This window comes from Leguminivora glycinivorella, chromosome 11, assembly GCF_023078275.1.
Source record: "Leguminivora glycinivorella isolate SPB_JAAS2020 chromosome 11, LegGlyc_1.1, whole genome shotgun sequence".
Taxonomy (NCBI): Eukaryota; Metazoa; Arthropoda; class Insecta; order Lepidoptera; family Tortricidae; genus Leguminivora; species Leguminivora glycinivorella.
The window spans coordinates 21,803,643-21,818,862 of record NC_062981.1 but is presented as its reverse complement, the minus strand read 5'-3'; the positions used below and the strand labels follow the sequence as shown (position 1 = coordinate 21,818,862).

Sequence of the window (15,220 nt, the reverse complement as noted above, 5' to 3'; positions counted from 1 at the left end):
TTACTTTACTTACTTTACTGATCTCAGTTGGTCCTTGAAATAAATGAATTGAAATATATTGAATTGAAATATGAAGCTACTTAAATAAATAAGTAGTTATAAAACTAGTCTAAATTATATAAAATAATTTAATTAAAATTAAGTAAATACAGAAATAACACGAATTTGATATCGGAAGGAGTTTCTTGCCTTGTAAGCATTACATCCTACATAGAGGTCGAATTCAGCAAAAAATGAAAAACCCGACTGACAAGCCGTCAAGAAACAAATGAACCGAATCATATGGTCGCCGAGTCATTCAGTGCTCATCTCATACTGAACGGATCATGGTTATATACGATCTACAAAAAAATATAAAATATATAGCTAGGAAATAAGAAACTCAGACACTGCCACAGATCATATCAATCATTGGTAATTAACGTAAGAATAAAATAAAATATAAAACTGCCGACTGACAGGCGTAAGTAACTGATAAGTGGATTTTTAAAGTATGTTCTGATTTGCGAAGAAATCCCGTGAAAGGACAACAGCTTATTGACACGGTAAGTACCCAATAAATTACTTTTATTTAGTATAGTATATAACAATTTATTCACGTAGATTTTAAGACTTATATGACAGAAGTTGTTAAAAAGCACAGTAGAATTTGCTAAAGAAACGAATCTCGCTAGGTAATAACTTACATATTGGTAATTTTGGTAGGAAAAACCTCCGAAAAATAGATTCAATTTTTTCAGCGGATACCAACTCGATTCTGCATAGCAACTGATCTTATGTCAATTATCAGGAAAAGATTTAGGAAAAGCTTTAACGGTATCTAAAGCATTACCTTTTTTATAAAACAAACGGTAATTTAGTTTATTTTGGGTAAAAAATGTTAGATATTGTTCAAGCTGTAAATTATTGTGGTTTATGTAATGGTGTCTTTATCAAACGGCAATAATAAAATGGCGTTATCCAACTGCTGAGTTACCTGGCGTCAAACCGCAATTTTAAACATAAACTAGGTTTCTATCTCATTTAGATTGTTTTCTCTAGATTTAAACGAAATCAACCGATGAATATCTCATGCATTATAATAACGTGTTTTCCATAAGTATTTGGACCAGTTTTTTTCAAAATTTTCATTTGGTTTCCACTCAGAATCGCGAGCTCTTTCAATCCTAATAAGAGAAAAAAGTGTGCCAAGGTTTATTTCCCATTCCGTTACCATTTTTCATACATTTTGTATGGCGGTAACGGAATGGAAGGTTTGAAAAATGTATGGAAATCTTGGGACATTTTTTTTCTATCAGGATCGAAAGACCTCGCGGTTCTGAGTATGAATCGCGTAAAAAATAGCCATGTTACAAAAAAGTGGAGTGCACAACTTTGAAAAAAATGGCCCATTTATAAAATCCAGCCGATCTAGATTGCCAAAATATGGTCTACGTCTTACTTCATTCAAATTGAACGAGACATTTCGTATTTTCCTTGTTACACGATATTTTTAATAATTATTACTCGGAAAGTATGCATATTATAAATCTCACATCGTTCGTAATATAAGTATTTTCACAATACATTTTAAATAACGTTACCACAACAAAATACCATCTACGATTGATTTCCAGGACACAAGTTTCTCAGCTAAAGAATTCCTCAATAACTTAGCCTTCAGAAATTCTTTCATATTTAATAAAAGCATCTAGGTTCATTATCGTTTTATAAAGAAACTGTTCAACTCCAATTTCTAAAGATAAAGTTCCGAAGAGGCCACTGCAGCAAATTAATAAATAAATAAATATTATAGGACATTCTTACACAGATTGACTGAGTCCCACGATAAGCTCAAGAAGGCTTGTGTAGCAGGTACTCAGACAACGATATATATAATATACAAATACTTATATACATAGAAAACATCCATGAGTCAGGAACAATATATTGGTGCTCATCAGTCTCATCACACAAATAAATGTCCTTACCGGGATTCGAACCCGGGACCGCAGCGTAGCAGGCAGGGTCACTACGCGCTAGGCCAGACCGGTCGTCAAAATTCGTTTAAAATTATCCCAATATAAATAAATGAGTAAAATTAACGTTCTACAGCTAGGGACGAAACCAAACCCTATTTCACAACCCCCTAACAAATCCTTAAACCTGCCTAACCCTTTCAGTAACCTGCGATCCCAAATGCAAGAGTATGGTGGGTCGAACAAGACTGACCACCGGGACGGTGAGCGCGGCCACCAAGATTTTCATCACTCCGTGATGCAGAAAGGCAGCTATGGTAAGTGCTCAATTCATACTTCCATGCTAATATTATAAATGGGAAAGTGTGTGTCTCTTCGTCTTTCACGGCAAAACGGAGCGATGAATTGACGTGATTTATTAAGCGGAGATAGTCGAAGGGATGGAGCGTGACAAAGGTTACTTTTTGTGTTGCTTTCTGATCCCCCACTTCCCTAAAATGGGGCGGTGGAAGTTTGTATGGAACATTCCGTAATTTTAGAATTTAACTCCAGCGAAACCGCGGGCAAATGCTAGTTGCTCATAAAAGTAAGTTGTCTTTAAGTCTGATGATAGCTCAGTTTACTACAGGCATTCCAGTGTTTTAAACGTCAAGTCTGACGTGTAAGGATCCAGTATGTGTAGCCGAATTTACCAACGCTTACGATAATATCTCTTTCGTAGCTATATATCTCTATCGCTCTTGCGTATTGGTGCGACAGAGCCAGAATATGTATTCTGCGGCGTTTCGGTAGCGTTTCGAGTCGCAGAAATGCGATAATATCGATTTTGTGGATAAAACTGGAGAAAACTATATGCATCCTTTTCTTTAGGGTGCTAGAGAAAAGGATACCTATAGTTTTCTTTGTTCTTATTTACTGACAGACTTGTTTGACAGAGTATATCTCTATAGCTCTTCCGTATTGGCGTAACAGAGCCCGACTGCGTTTCTATCGGCGGCTAGCGTCAACGATTGTCATTTGGCTAGGCCGGCAGGACTATGCCAAGGTTACCTACAACAGCCAAGAGTCGTAATAATTATAAGGCAGATATATATATTTATTTGTTATACAAGGGGGCAAAGTTGTATTTTAACGCCGAGTGTGGAATTGAAAAACGAGCAAGTGAAAGGATTCTATAGTTGAACCACGAGCGAAGCGAGTGGTTCGAGAATAGAATCCTGAACTTGCGAGTTGTTTAACACACGAGAAGTAAAATACATTTGCACCCGAGTGTAACACAAAACTTTTCCCCTCACTATAGCGAGGAAACTACAACGCAAAAAATGCGTTTATCACTGCTTCCAGTAGTTCCACAGGTGGTAAATCATCTTTATTACTAGATTCACCTACTTTTATCAATTTTAAAGCAGTTAATTTGACTTTATTCAAGGTCAAATTACTTTACCCACTAGTGGATAAAGTTTCCGAGCTAGTGAGGGGAAAATAACTATTTCCCCTCACTAGCTCGGAAACACGTGTTTTGTCCTTTAATACCAGCGGGTAAAAACGCATTTTATCCACTAGTGGGTAAAGTAATTTGACCTTGAATAAAGTCAAATTAACTGCTTTAAAATTGATAAAAGTAGGTGAATCTAGTAATAAAGATGATTTACCACCTGTGGAACTACTGAAAGCAGTAATAAACGCATTTTTTGCGTTGTAGTTTCCTCGCTATAGTGAGGGGAAAAGTTTTGTGTTACACTCGGGTGCAAATGTATTTTACTTCTCGTGTGTTAACAAACTCGCAAGTTCAGGATTCTATTCTCGAACCACTCGCTTCGCTCGTGGTTCAACTACAGAATCCTTTCACTTGCTCGTTTTTCAATTCCACACTCGGCGTTAAAATACAACTTTGCCCCCTTGTATAACAAATAACTATTATGTATATATAATGTTATATGTATACGTATGTATATTTATGTGTATTTATAAGTAGGTATCTATATTATTTTAAGTATGTATATTTTTTAAATATATATAATAGTAAGCTGTATGATATATATAATTATTTATGGTTATTTAGTAGGTATTCCATTTCTCGTCATTGCGACGTTTCCTGCACCTATTAAGCTCTTATAGATCTCTGTTTGGCCCAAAGGTTAGCTGGTAGAGAATGCCTTCTGGCATTAAGTTCGCCTTTTGTACATTGTTTTTTACTGTGCAATAAAGTTTAAATAAACAAATAAATAAACAGTCTGGCCACAGTATAGTCGTCTTTATACTGTGGCCGTGTGATTGGTCCAAAGGTGGCAACACTGACAACTGCAAGTGACGACTCTTTACAAAGTTTCATTGAATAGATAGATATGAAATGTGGTTATTTTTAAAACATTAAAGGCCAATAAGTTCTCCATATTATCATTAATTGATGATTTGCTCGAAAACAATGCTTCAAATATTATGCTACATGTTTGTATCATTTCTGAATTTGTCAAGATATTTTTAAAAGGGTCAAAATACGTGTGATTGTAGACTGCTGCTCCAAAAACACCACAGGATTCAATGACCAGCGGGCGTTTTTACCTTACACTAATTCGATAAACTATATCGCATCGGATGCGTCCCTATCGCACTGACAAATAGTGGGAAAAGGAACGGAACGGCCTGACATTATATCATTTATCACGCGACCACGTCTTTGCCTGCAGGACTTGTGTGTCTAACACACTGTTATTCAAAGATTTTGTTCAATTTCTCAAGAGAAGAGAATAGGTTTGAAAAGGAAACTTGTAACATTTCTAATAATAAGTTCGTAATTCAATCAATCAATCAATTATTTATTCGTGATAACTACAAAAATATACACAAGAAAACAGAAAAAAAAAATAGTTTAGTAAATTATGTTTGATGTCACGATTATATTTGTCTCTGTTAGCTATTATTTCTGTTAGTTATGCAATAAAGTTTAAATAAATAAATAAAAAAAAAATAAAACAGACACAGCAAATAAAAATTAATTAACTTTTGAAATGTATCAGTTAATATTATGTTTTCAGGATGCTCCAACAAAGACATGTCAGATACAAACATGGCGACGTATTGCCGCGTGGCGACCGGCATCTACGAAGCGACGGCGGCAGAGCAGCAGTACCAAAATCAGAGGTTGACTCATATTATTATACTAGCTTTTTCCATCGGCTTTGCCCGCATACTAAAAGTAATCTTATTCAAACGTTGAACTTCGGACCCCCATTTCACCCCCATAGGATGTGAATTTTGAAAAATCCTTTCTTTGTGCTCCTCTACAGCTTATAAGGAACTTACATGACAAATTTGGAATCTCTAGAACCAGCGGTTTCGGCTGTGTGTGGTTATGTCAATCAGTCAGTCAGTTTCTTGTTTGAATTATATATTTAGATTTTCTCACCAAGGAACCGGTAGACCGGTAGGTCTAGCGTAGAAACCTTAATTCTGATATTGACACTACAAGACAGACGCTCCCTTGCGCGTGGGAACTCTTTGCCCACGTTGTAGTTAGAAGCTTAAAACTTATATTGACGCCAAGCATCAAAAAACTTGCATCATTGAAGAGACACCCATCGAAGATTTACCGTATACTTTTTCTAATGCACACAATCTTTGCAGATACAACAACCCGTCGGCTCCCACTTTCAGCTCGCCTCCCAACTCCCCACTGGTGGGCTTAGTCTTCGATCCATCTTCGCCCAACTATAAGATGGACCGCAATTCCAGTACAGATAGACGCTCGCATAGCACTTGGTCTCTCTCCTACCAAGAACCAATAGGAACCGGTGCTAAGAAGAAAATTGTCAAAAGCCAGGATAAAAGGCAAGTCTACAGCGCCGATCCACGTTACCACGAAAGGTATAAAGACAGTAGCACCGAAACGGACCGACAAAAGAACAAAGATCGAAACCTTACATCAGAATCCACTTCGAGCCTCGATTTTTTCGTCGAAGGCGAACGAATGGTGTCAGAACTATGCAACATGCCTGACTCTAACGCGAGAGCAGATACAAATCAAAAATCATTCCAAGACGAGGATAAGAATAAACCTTCCGGGTCATCCGACGTCCTTCTAACCGCTCTAGACAAGATCATAATTCACGATCAAATCCCAAACCAGATTGTCCAACTTGCTATTGAAGCTTGCACTGACGCTGAAAATATAGCCATTGCACATCATAACAGACCTTGCTTCAAAAATATACATTCGATTTGTGCAAAAACTAGATCCAATGTACAGAAACCTGATAGTGCCGTAGCCAACTTACACTCGCAGGGCATACCGTGGGTCATTAAAAACTTTATATTCTCTTTCGTCAGAATTTTAGACGGCTGGAAAGGCGTTAAAGAACTGCTCAGTGAAAAACACGATACATTTTCCAGAATTGAAAACAAATACTATAGCCCAAATATACGTGAATGTTTCGTACAATGGCAGGCGGTTACCAAAGAGATGTTGACGCATATCTATAAGACCTACAAATGCCTAGATCATGGTTTTACAATGGAGCAAAAGAGTTTTACTCACAATTACTATGCCACAAACTCTGCGGCCCCACGCCATCAAAACCAGAGCAAGTTTCAGACGGTGAAACCTCACGTGAGCACCTCGAGACCCGTTAACGCCTCTCCTCAACCATTCAACGCAGTCCAGCCACCGTGGGTACAGAACCAAAGTCATTCTACCTCTCAAACTTTCAATGAAGGTCCGTGGCCGGTCAGAGCAGGAGTCGCGTTTAAGAAGTTTCCGGTTGTACCACCTCCGAACTCTCATAACTTCTATCCTCTGAATGAACAGGGTGATATGGATGCGTATCTAAAAGGCCCCTACAAATGCGACCCCTGTAGCTTTCGTGAAGCAAAACCTCGTCAGTCTTGGACTATTACCAACATGCCTGACTTTCGAGCTTTAGAAAACATGTGCCATGCTGAGCAACGAGAACTATACAACCAAATGAAACACAAAATGGATGCAGAGCTTGGCAAAGCTCCCGGTCAGCCAATAATGAGCGGCATGCTGTTCGATCAAATGCAACGCAGAGACATGGAACTGAAAGCGAAGATGATACCTTTAAGTCATGTCGAGAAAACCTTAATACCTAACATAGCGTCTTCTGTGGAGATGCGAGGCAGGTACGTGCAGAAAAATAACAGCTGCGGTGACACAAAAGAAGAGGCTGATTTTTTTGCGGCGTGGGGTCAGATGGTCCAAAAAGAACCTAGCGATTTTATAACTCATCACTCGCACAACGTTCAAGTCCCGTCGAACGTTGTGTCGATTCCTAATAATATCTCTGGCCCCGTGCAATTCATTGATCCTGAAAATGATGAGTACCACGAAATGTCGAAAGTGTATATGAAACCCGGAAGTTACAAGGTGCCTATAAAGCCGACGGATCCGACGCCACCGTTCATGCCAGGATCGAGCCAAGAGGCGGTGTTTGACAACCCTTTAGTGGAGGAGATGGCTTTGAAGATGAAGGTGCCCTTTCCACCCGTGACGTTGGCACCGCAACCAAAGTACAACCTCGAGGCATGGCCGTGCCTCATGCCGAGGCGCGGTGACGATATGTTGACAGACGAACACAAGCTGATGTCGAGACCTGGCATGTCTGGTTTGGATATAAGAAACGCCGAACCTTTGGAGATTCTGACTATGATGACGTCTGATCGTGCCTGGGAAGCAGCTAAACAGTCGGCCCCCAAACTCGTAGACTTCATTCACGAAGGATCCAAGTCAGATACAGCGAGGTTGTACGATGCTTTGGGATTGAGTGCTAACGATGACCTCTCCGAAGATTTAAAACAAGTGAAATTCACAATGGAAAACAGTGACACCTGGGCCGCTAGGATGGGGTCTCACAACTTCATTTCGAAGGACGCGCACAGTTTGTGGGAGAACTCTTCAACAAATCAAGACCAATCAGTTCTGAGCAATGATTCCAGCAAGTGTCTCGATTCGGAGCCAAAATCCCTTGAATCCGACGAGGTTTCTATTCCGGAGAAAAGGCAAGAGTCGAAAGAAACTCGTTTAAACTATGATCAGACTGGAAACTATGTTAGAGGCGAGAACCAAAAGAAGCCATCAAAAACCAAGGTGGCTGCGTCCGGGATGTGGTACCACCCCAAGAAGAAGAAGCCCTTGCCAGCTGCCACTGTCAAAAAGTTCGAGGCTTTGCTTGGGAACCTCGCTCAACTAAACGAGGCCACTTTCATCCAGCATGACATGGACATAAAAGTGGTATGTTTTCGAAATATTCACCCACAGGAATATTATTTGTAGTGCCAACTATGAAACCTTGCACGTTTTGTCTGTTGTAATGACTCAAACTCGTGACCGGCAGGATAGTGCTCTTTCAGACTATACATATTATAAATGAGTAATTTTTCACACCCCTATTTTCACACCAAACTTTATAGCCTAGGCTACACGGAAATAAAATAGGTATCTTCATTATTTTGATATTTATTCCAAACGTTGTAACGTTCCAAAAGTTGAAAAAGTATTGAAATATCATCCATAAATATTTCCAGGCCCCCAGATTCTACGAGGTAGTGAAGTATCCGATGTGCCTGCACGACATCTCCACGAAGCTCAAGAACTCGTCGTACGCGGAACACGAGCAAGTGGTCCAGGACTTCAGGCGTATTTTCAACAACGTCCGTCTTTATTTAAAGGTACCTATTGACATTTCGTTTCCAAAATCTAAAACTATAAAAGAAAATGGGTGTGTTAATAATGTAAGGATATAATTGCAAAAAAATTGCGAATAATTTAATAAAAAAATTGAAGACAACATTCAATTTCTGTAAATTATTTATTTATTCAATAGTTTCAATCCTTGAAGACGAAAACTGTAGTTACAATTTATTCATATTAAAGAGACTAAAAGAGTTGATGTAAAGAAGGAGAACCCTAATATAATTTATCAGTATTTATTGGGGAGTTAAATTATATATTTTCACTTATTTCCAGTCTTACCCAGATGCCGCTATGAAGAAAAATCTAAACAAGACAGCTGCAGAATTTGAAAAGCTACTGAACGAAGAGTTTCAGAACAAATGGGACAGTAAATCCAAGACCCAGGACAACGCTGAAGACGGTAAAAAGGAAGACAAAGAAGACGCAAAAAGTGCAGAAAACAAAACGGACACAAATAAGAAATCAGACTCGAAAACTAGCGATGACAAAAAGTAAGCTTTCAAAGTCATTAGTTTTGCTAACTTTGATTTCGCATAGCACAATTTCATATTTTATTACAAACAAATTTTTGTATGAATCGTTTGTTTAAACTATTTATTTATTTTTATTTATATGCCCCGAAACTCCATATCTGATGTGGATGATTAGCTTGAAAATAAGATGCATCTAGTCATTATAAATAGAGATTTGTTTATTGTAAATGTCAGTGAAGTAATCTGAGCTTATGGTAAGAATATTAATGTAATGTGTAAGTTTTTCGAAAGGACTTTATTCCCTTCGGGGCACAACTAGAACTGTTGTTTTCTCTTCTGTTACTTTGTATTTTAGTTTTCTACTTGCCTATGTTGTTAGTTTCTCCATTATTTGTTATAGTTATTCCAATGCTGTTGAATTACCTACTTTCTGATCAACAAATTCGTGTTGTGAAGAGATTTGTGGGAGACTTGTTATTTCTGAATAGGTTAGTTGTCAGTATTTTGCAAATTTCCTCTTTTGTATTTCGCTATAAAGTTCCGGACCCAGTTGTTAATTTTGTAAAATATTTTTTGCCAAACACCATGTGATTTACGTTATATTTGTTGAAGAAAGCTAGTAACGTTTATTCATAAACTTCCAGCCTAACCTCTGTACAGCTTACTATTGACGATGTGTTTAGTCTTTTTCCTGGTCCGTAATTCTTTGGAGTCACGGGAAAGGGACGAATGTTAGTCAAGATTATCTTGCAATATCGTGTTTATGTTTGACATAAAGCATTCTCTTGCTGGCAAATATGTAAGTGCGAGCAGGACAAACGCTCTACGACAAACATAAACATTATTGTAATGGTGGGGCTCTAAACCACCAACACCTATCCTATAGATATTAGTAATTTTTGTACCACTCTATCTGTGATGTATATTTAGGTAAAAGTTGATGATGAATTTGAATCGTTTTCACGATTATTTCCTAGTTGTACGAATTCCTTGCGTGTATATAGAGTAGATAGCCTTAAAATTTTACAGGAAAGCTTTAAAAAGTGAGCACATTTACGTTAAAACAAAAATATAGTACCTATTCATTGTCTAGCTATTATTAACAAAAACCTAGACCTAGATAAATTAATTTTAAAGTCTGTCCAATCCTATCCGTCACCAAAACATTTGAAAATATATAGCGCAATAAGTTTTACAGCTAGGTCATATATTTTTTTTATTATGCGCTTTTTAGTGACGAATATGGTTAGTCGGATATTTTTTCTATCAGTAATTATTCATAATTTTTCTTGCGTGTACAATTTAGAATGTTACATTTTCACAGACAATAACTGTCACAAGAGTAATATTTAATCAACTTACATCATCTTAAGATCTTGAAGGCGAAGAAACGCTTAAATTATTACTATCTAGTGAAGTATGATTTCTGAAAAAGTCTGCTGTAAACAGCTTAGACTAGATTCTTTTTTTCATTGTTAACGTATTTTATTAACAATTTTAGAGTCCATTTTACCTGCCATAGACTAAGTATAGTGACGTCACAGTTGACGAGTTTTGGCGCGAGTTGGCTGCAACTTTGGCTGCGTTCATAAATTCCAAATTTTAAATTGGACTATGGGTGACGGTCGAGTTAATTTTAAGTATTCATTAAGTTGCGATTTTATTTATTATTTAACTTATGTACCTAAAATTATGGCAAGGAACACCTATGGTAATAAACAACTAATTTTGGTTATACATTATTTTATTTCATCATACTTATGCAAATGGGACCTGAAATAGTATTTTATACAATCGTGATATAATAAAAAGCTTTTCAGTCGAGTACCATGTTTAGGCCACGAAGCTTGCTGAGTGGCCTAATAGTACGGTACGAGAGTGAAAAGCTTAATTATATCACTATTGTATACAATACTTTTTCTACGAGTCATCATCTTCATCATCAATGGACGGAAATATCGTCATTCATGCAAGTTAAAATTAATGTTAATAGAGTCGTTCACCGTTGTATCAACATCGAATTACCTAGCAACCAATTGTTTGTAATAACCGTCTCCGATTGGCCGATAACGCGACAGATAAAACAAAATGTGTTTCAGATGCAGGAAAATTTGCCAGGTATCGCAAATTAGTATAGAATTATAATGAAGTTCTATTTTTGAAATTATTACAGTTAACTAAAGTCAACTATAATGAGCTTATTATAATTGAGTCGGAACTGCCATAGAGTATCCAACACTGAAAAGTTAGCACTTATAGTTTAGTCTGTGGTGTCCTAATTGACAGATTACAGTCAAGTAGAAAAACATGTATTATTAGACTTATATTGACCGGGATATAGACCGTGATTACCTTTTTGATTTTTGTCGAGCTCCCGATATTTCGACGCAGTTGCACAAGGTAATCACGGTATATATCCCGGTCAATATAAGTCTAATGAAAATAACCGTGAATCATTCAAAACTCTTAACATGTATTATGTTCAAAATGTCTTTAATTTATATGGTACCATTATAGCTTGCCTCTATTTCAAGGTTTGTTCTAACAAGATTTGGCTAAAGAGATAGGCATGCTACGATGACGTCATTAAGCTTCTGGATTTTGGGATGATGGTAGACCATCTAATTTGCCAATAATTATTAGCCAATCAGTTTGCCAAATCCAAACTGAAGAAACAATGTTGAACTCAATACGAACTAAAGGGTCGGCGGCAGTCACGCTCTCCATTTAAAATAACCGTTAAATGAAGATGGCGTTACAGAATAAACAGTGCCATTCTTGTTGCGTCTAAGATCTACTTGTGACGAGACAAATATCTGGGTAAAAAAGCTAACTGCACAAACGCTTACGGTAATATTGTTATCATAGATATCTCGATCGCTCTTCCGTATTGGCACGATAGAGCCAGATTGCGTTTCGGTCGACGTCTGCGTCAACGATTGGCATTCGGCTACAAAGCCATGTGGCGGCCCTGTAGCCAAGAGTATTTATTTATTTAATCGTATGGCAAATTATATCTAAAAGCAATCAGAGTGTAGCCTTGAGGTTGCTAAGCCAGGCAACCAGGTCCGGTGTCACGATGTTCAGATCTTCAGCAGGCTCGGGGTATGAGTGGAGTGGGCAGCGTTGGAAGATTATGTTCAGTAGTCTGCTCTTCCTCTCCGCATTCGCAAAGTGAATCCGTCCAACCCCATTTGTGTGTGTAACAACAGTAGCCAAGAGTAACAACCGTTGACACTTCGTATCGTAGTCATCTCTCTATCGCTCTCCCTTGGTGCAATAGAGGCAGTAGCGTATCGTTCGCCATGGAGTGTCAACGATTGTACTCTTCGCTACAGGTCTTGGCAAGTGCGTGAGATCAAGCAAAATCGATTTTATATCCACCCAGGATGGCCTTTGCGGCTATGGGGTAAGTTCATTACACCATAGATTGGTCTAGTATTAATTGTCATTACACCGCCTGTAGTCCTAGCACATGATTGCCGCGAGAGTATGTCGCCGCGAGATAGATGACACGTCTTCTTCTAACTTTATTAATGACATAAGGACGGATAGTCTTATCTCGCGGCGACATACTATACATATACATAAATTTCAAATTTCAAATTTTATTGCATATCACATTACATAATATGTATTAGGTGGAACTTACAAAAGGTGGAACATACATACAATCACGCCTGTATCCCATAAAGGGGTAGGCAGAGCACATGAAACTACTAAAGCTTCAGTGCCACTCTTGGCAAATAAGGGGTTGAAGGAAAACGAAACTGTGACATTGCAGTGACAGGTTGCCAGCCTCTCGCCTACGCCACAATTTAACCCATATCCCATAGTCGCCTTCTACGACACCCACGGGAAGAAAGGGGGTGGTAAAATTCTTAACCCGTCACCACACAGGCAGGCATGACACGTCTTCTTCTAACTTTATTAATGACATAAGGACGGATAGTCTATCTCGCGGCGACATACTCTCGCGGCTAAGTAAATCATGTGCTAACACTGTTACCCTGGAGAAAATGTTCGACTTTTTTGTTGGAATGAGAACGGCAGTTCCACACGATCGATGTGTGTCGCCTTTTATATCCATACCCATCTCTGCCCTAGCCGCTAAACCCACTCCGGTGTTTCACCGCCTTACAGAAGACCGCAGCCAAATATAACTAGACCCTACTCACAGTGTAGTGTTCCTGCCGGTGAGTAAGGCTGCCAGAGCTCAACGAGGGTGCGGTGTGCTGATGACAGGAGGGATTACGGAACTAATTTATTCTATCTATTGTCCTTTGAGTCGTCGGCAACCCGAATCCTCCTTAGAACTTGTACACTCCTTTTTGCTGTGTACTTAACACAGCAAAATGGAATGTACAAGTTTATGCGCACGTGACACTCCTTGAGTTGCAGGCGTCCATAGGTTACGGTGACCGCTTTCCATCAGACGGGCCGTATGCTTGTTTGCCAGGTACTGACCTACTACTACCTTAGTGACCTAAAGCACACCTCGGACACTGGCGATCAAATATATGAAAGAGGCGCGTTCCTAACACACAGTCTAAGCTCGTGTAGGTGAACGAGTACCATGCTTGTATGGGTGAGATATGACAGGTCGACTGTTCGCGTTTTTGACAGGCGGTAACTGTGAGGTAACCGAGAGGGGGTGAGTGGCACTTTCAGCCGGGAGCGGAAGTGGCCATACTGTACGATAGTACTCTTTATTATACTGTGCCTAAAGTCTCTGGAAAATTTATATTCTCCATAAAATTCTCTTAACCCAGATTTTGCATGCAAGCTAATGCACAGATACGTGAATCTTGATGCGTTGTTCCCAAATTAATAAGAAATGATAATGAATGGCAATTAAAAAACAATTAAGGATCAGCGCCAGGTGCTGAATTCATGTATGTCCCAGCAGTTATCGGTTCTCTACTCTCGAGCAGCAGTCGGTTCAAGCTGTGAAAGTTCATAAAATGTACACTCCTTAAGTGTTCTTAGCTTACCGGGTAATATTTTCGAAGACTTCTGAAACTGGTATTTCTTTCACATAAGTTTGCGAATTCTTGTCCTAACCTAATGTCCATGATTACATTGAATATAGTTTAAAATAAAATACACATACCTACTAACCTTTTGACCGCTTTTGACTTAAATATAAAGTCGGCATACATATTTGTACCCGAACCGCCAAGGAGTGGAATGCCCTGCCTGAGTCTGTGTTCCCACATGAGTACAATCCAGGTCTCTTTAAAGCAAGAGTAAATAGGTATCTCATAGGTAAGCGTGATCCACCGTAGGCCGCATCATCACTTACCATCAGGTGTGATCGTGGTCAAACGTCTACCTATTCATACTAAAAAAAAAAACCGACACGCTGCGACTGTATATTTTAAACCTTCGGGACCAATTTATGGCATAATTATCGCTGATGACACAATTATTTGGTTGAAGTGGCGACTTGTAGACTATGGATCTCTTTCATCATCATCATCATCATTCGCCTGCCCTTATCCCATTCATTTGAGGGGATCTCTTTCATCATCATCATTAAATTTACTTGCCCTTATCCTATTATTTGGGGTCGGCGCAGTAGATTTCTTCCACTTTCCTACCTTTCACGCTCATATCATTCTTCACACAGTCCATCCATCTTTTCTTGGGCTTAAAATTGGATCTCTTCCATCTGACGTTAAAGGTAGCAGAGTGGATGCAAGATGGTGTAATCGTAAAATAAGCAATAACCACTGACCTCCATCAGCTCCATCACCTGCTCTGCCATCCGTAACTAATATTTCGCGCACGGACATCGATTGGGAGAAAGTCTATCGATCTAATAGAAAGGCTTAAACAGAATAATGGATTAGCCGAGAGCAGACGGTCCGTCGCGATCGCTGACTGGCAGAAAGCTAGTGCGTCGGGCATCTTTAAAAAAAATAAAAACCATAGATAGACTCGCGCGGGAAAATATAGGATGGCGGGAGAGTGCGTTTAGTTAATGTTATCGATATCCATTTCATTAACTTAAAACAACACACTCTTTTTTTGGGCAGTCGTGTAATTGTAGATAAACGAAGTGTGGAGATTAGGTA

The 15,220-nt window shown here is 38.7% G+C and overlaps 2 protein-coding genes across 2 annotated transcripts; both read left to right on the top strand.

The window, feature by feature from the left end:
• The first annotated feature begins 457 nt into the window (after positions 1-457).
• LOC125230865 lies at positions 458-6,130 on the top strand. Its single transcript, XM_048136117.1, has 5 exons — positions 458-545; positions 2,163-2,275; positions 4,994-5,099; positions 5,583-5,822; positions 6,085-6,130. Exons 2-5 carry the CDS (start codon positions 2,179-2,181, stop codon positions 6,128-6,130), a joined length of 489 nt encoding a protein of 162 aa, XP_047992074.1. The 5' UTR covers positions 458-545; positions 2,163-2,178.
• LOC125231243 lies at positions 6,109-10,869 on the top strand. Its single transcript, XM_048136632.1, has 3 exons — positions 6,109-8,205; positions 8,499-8,642; positions 8,941-10,869. The coding sequence occupies exons 1-3, from the start codon at positions 6,418-6,420 to the stop codon at positions 9,160-9,162; spliced, it is 2,154 nt and encodes a 717-aa protein (XP_047992589.1). The 5' UTR covers positions 6,109-6,417; the 3' UTR covers positions 9,163-10,869.
• The last annotated feature ends 4,351 nt before the right edge of the window (positions 10,870-15,220 follow it).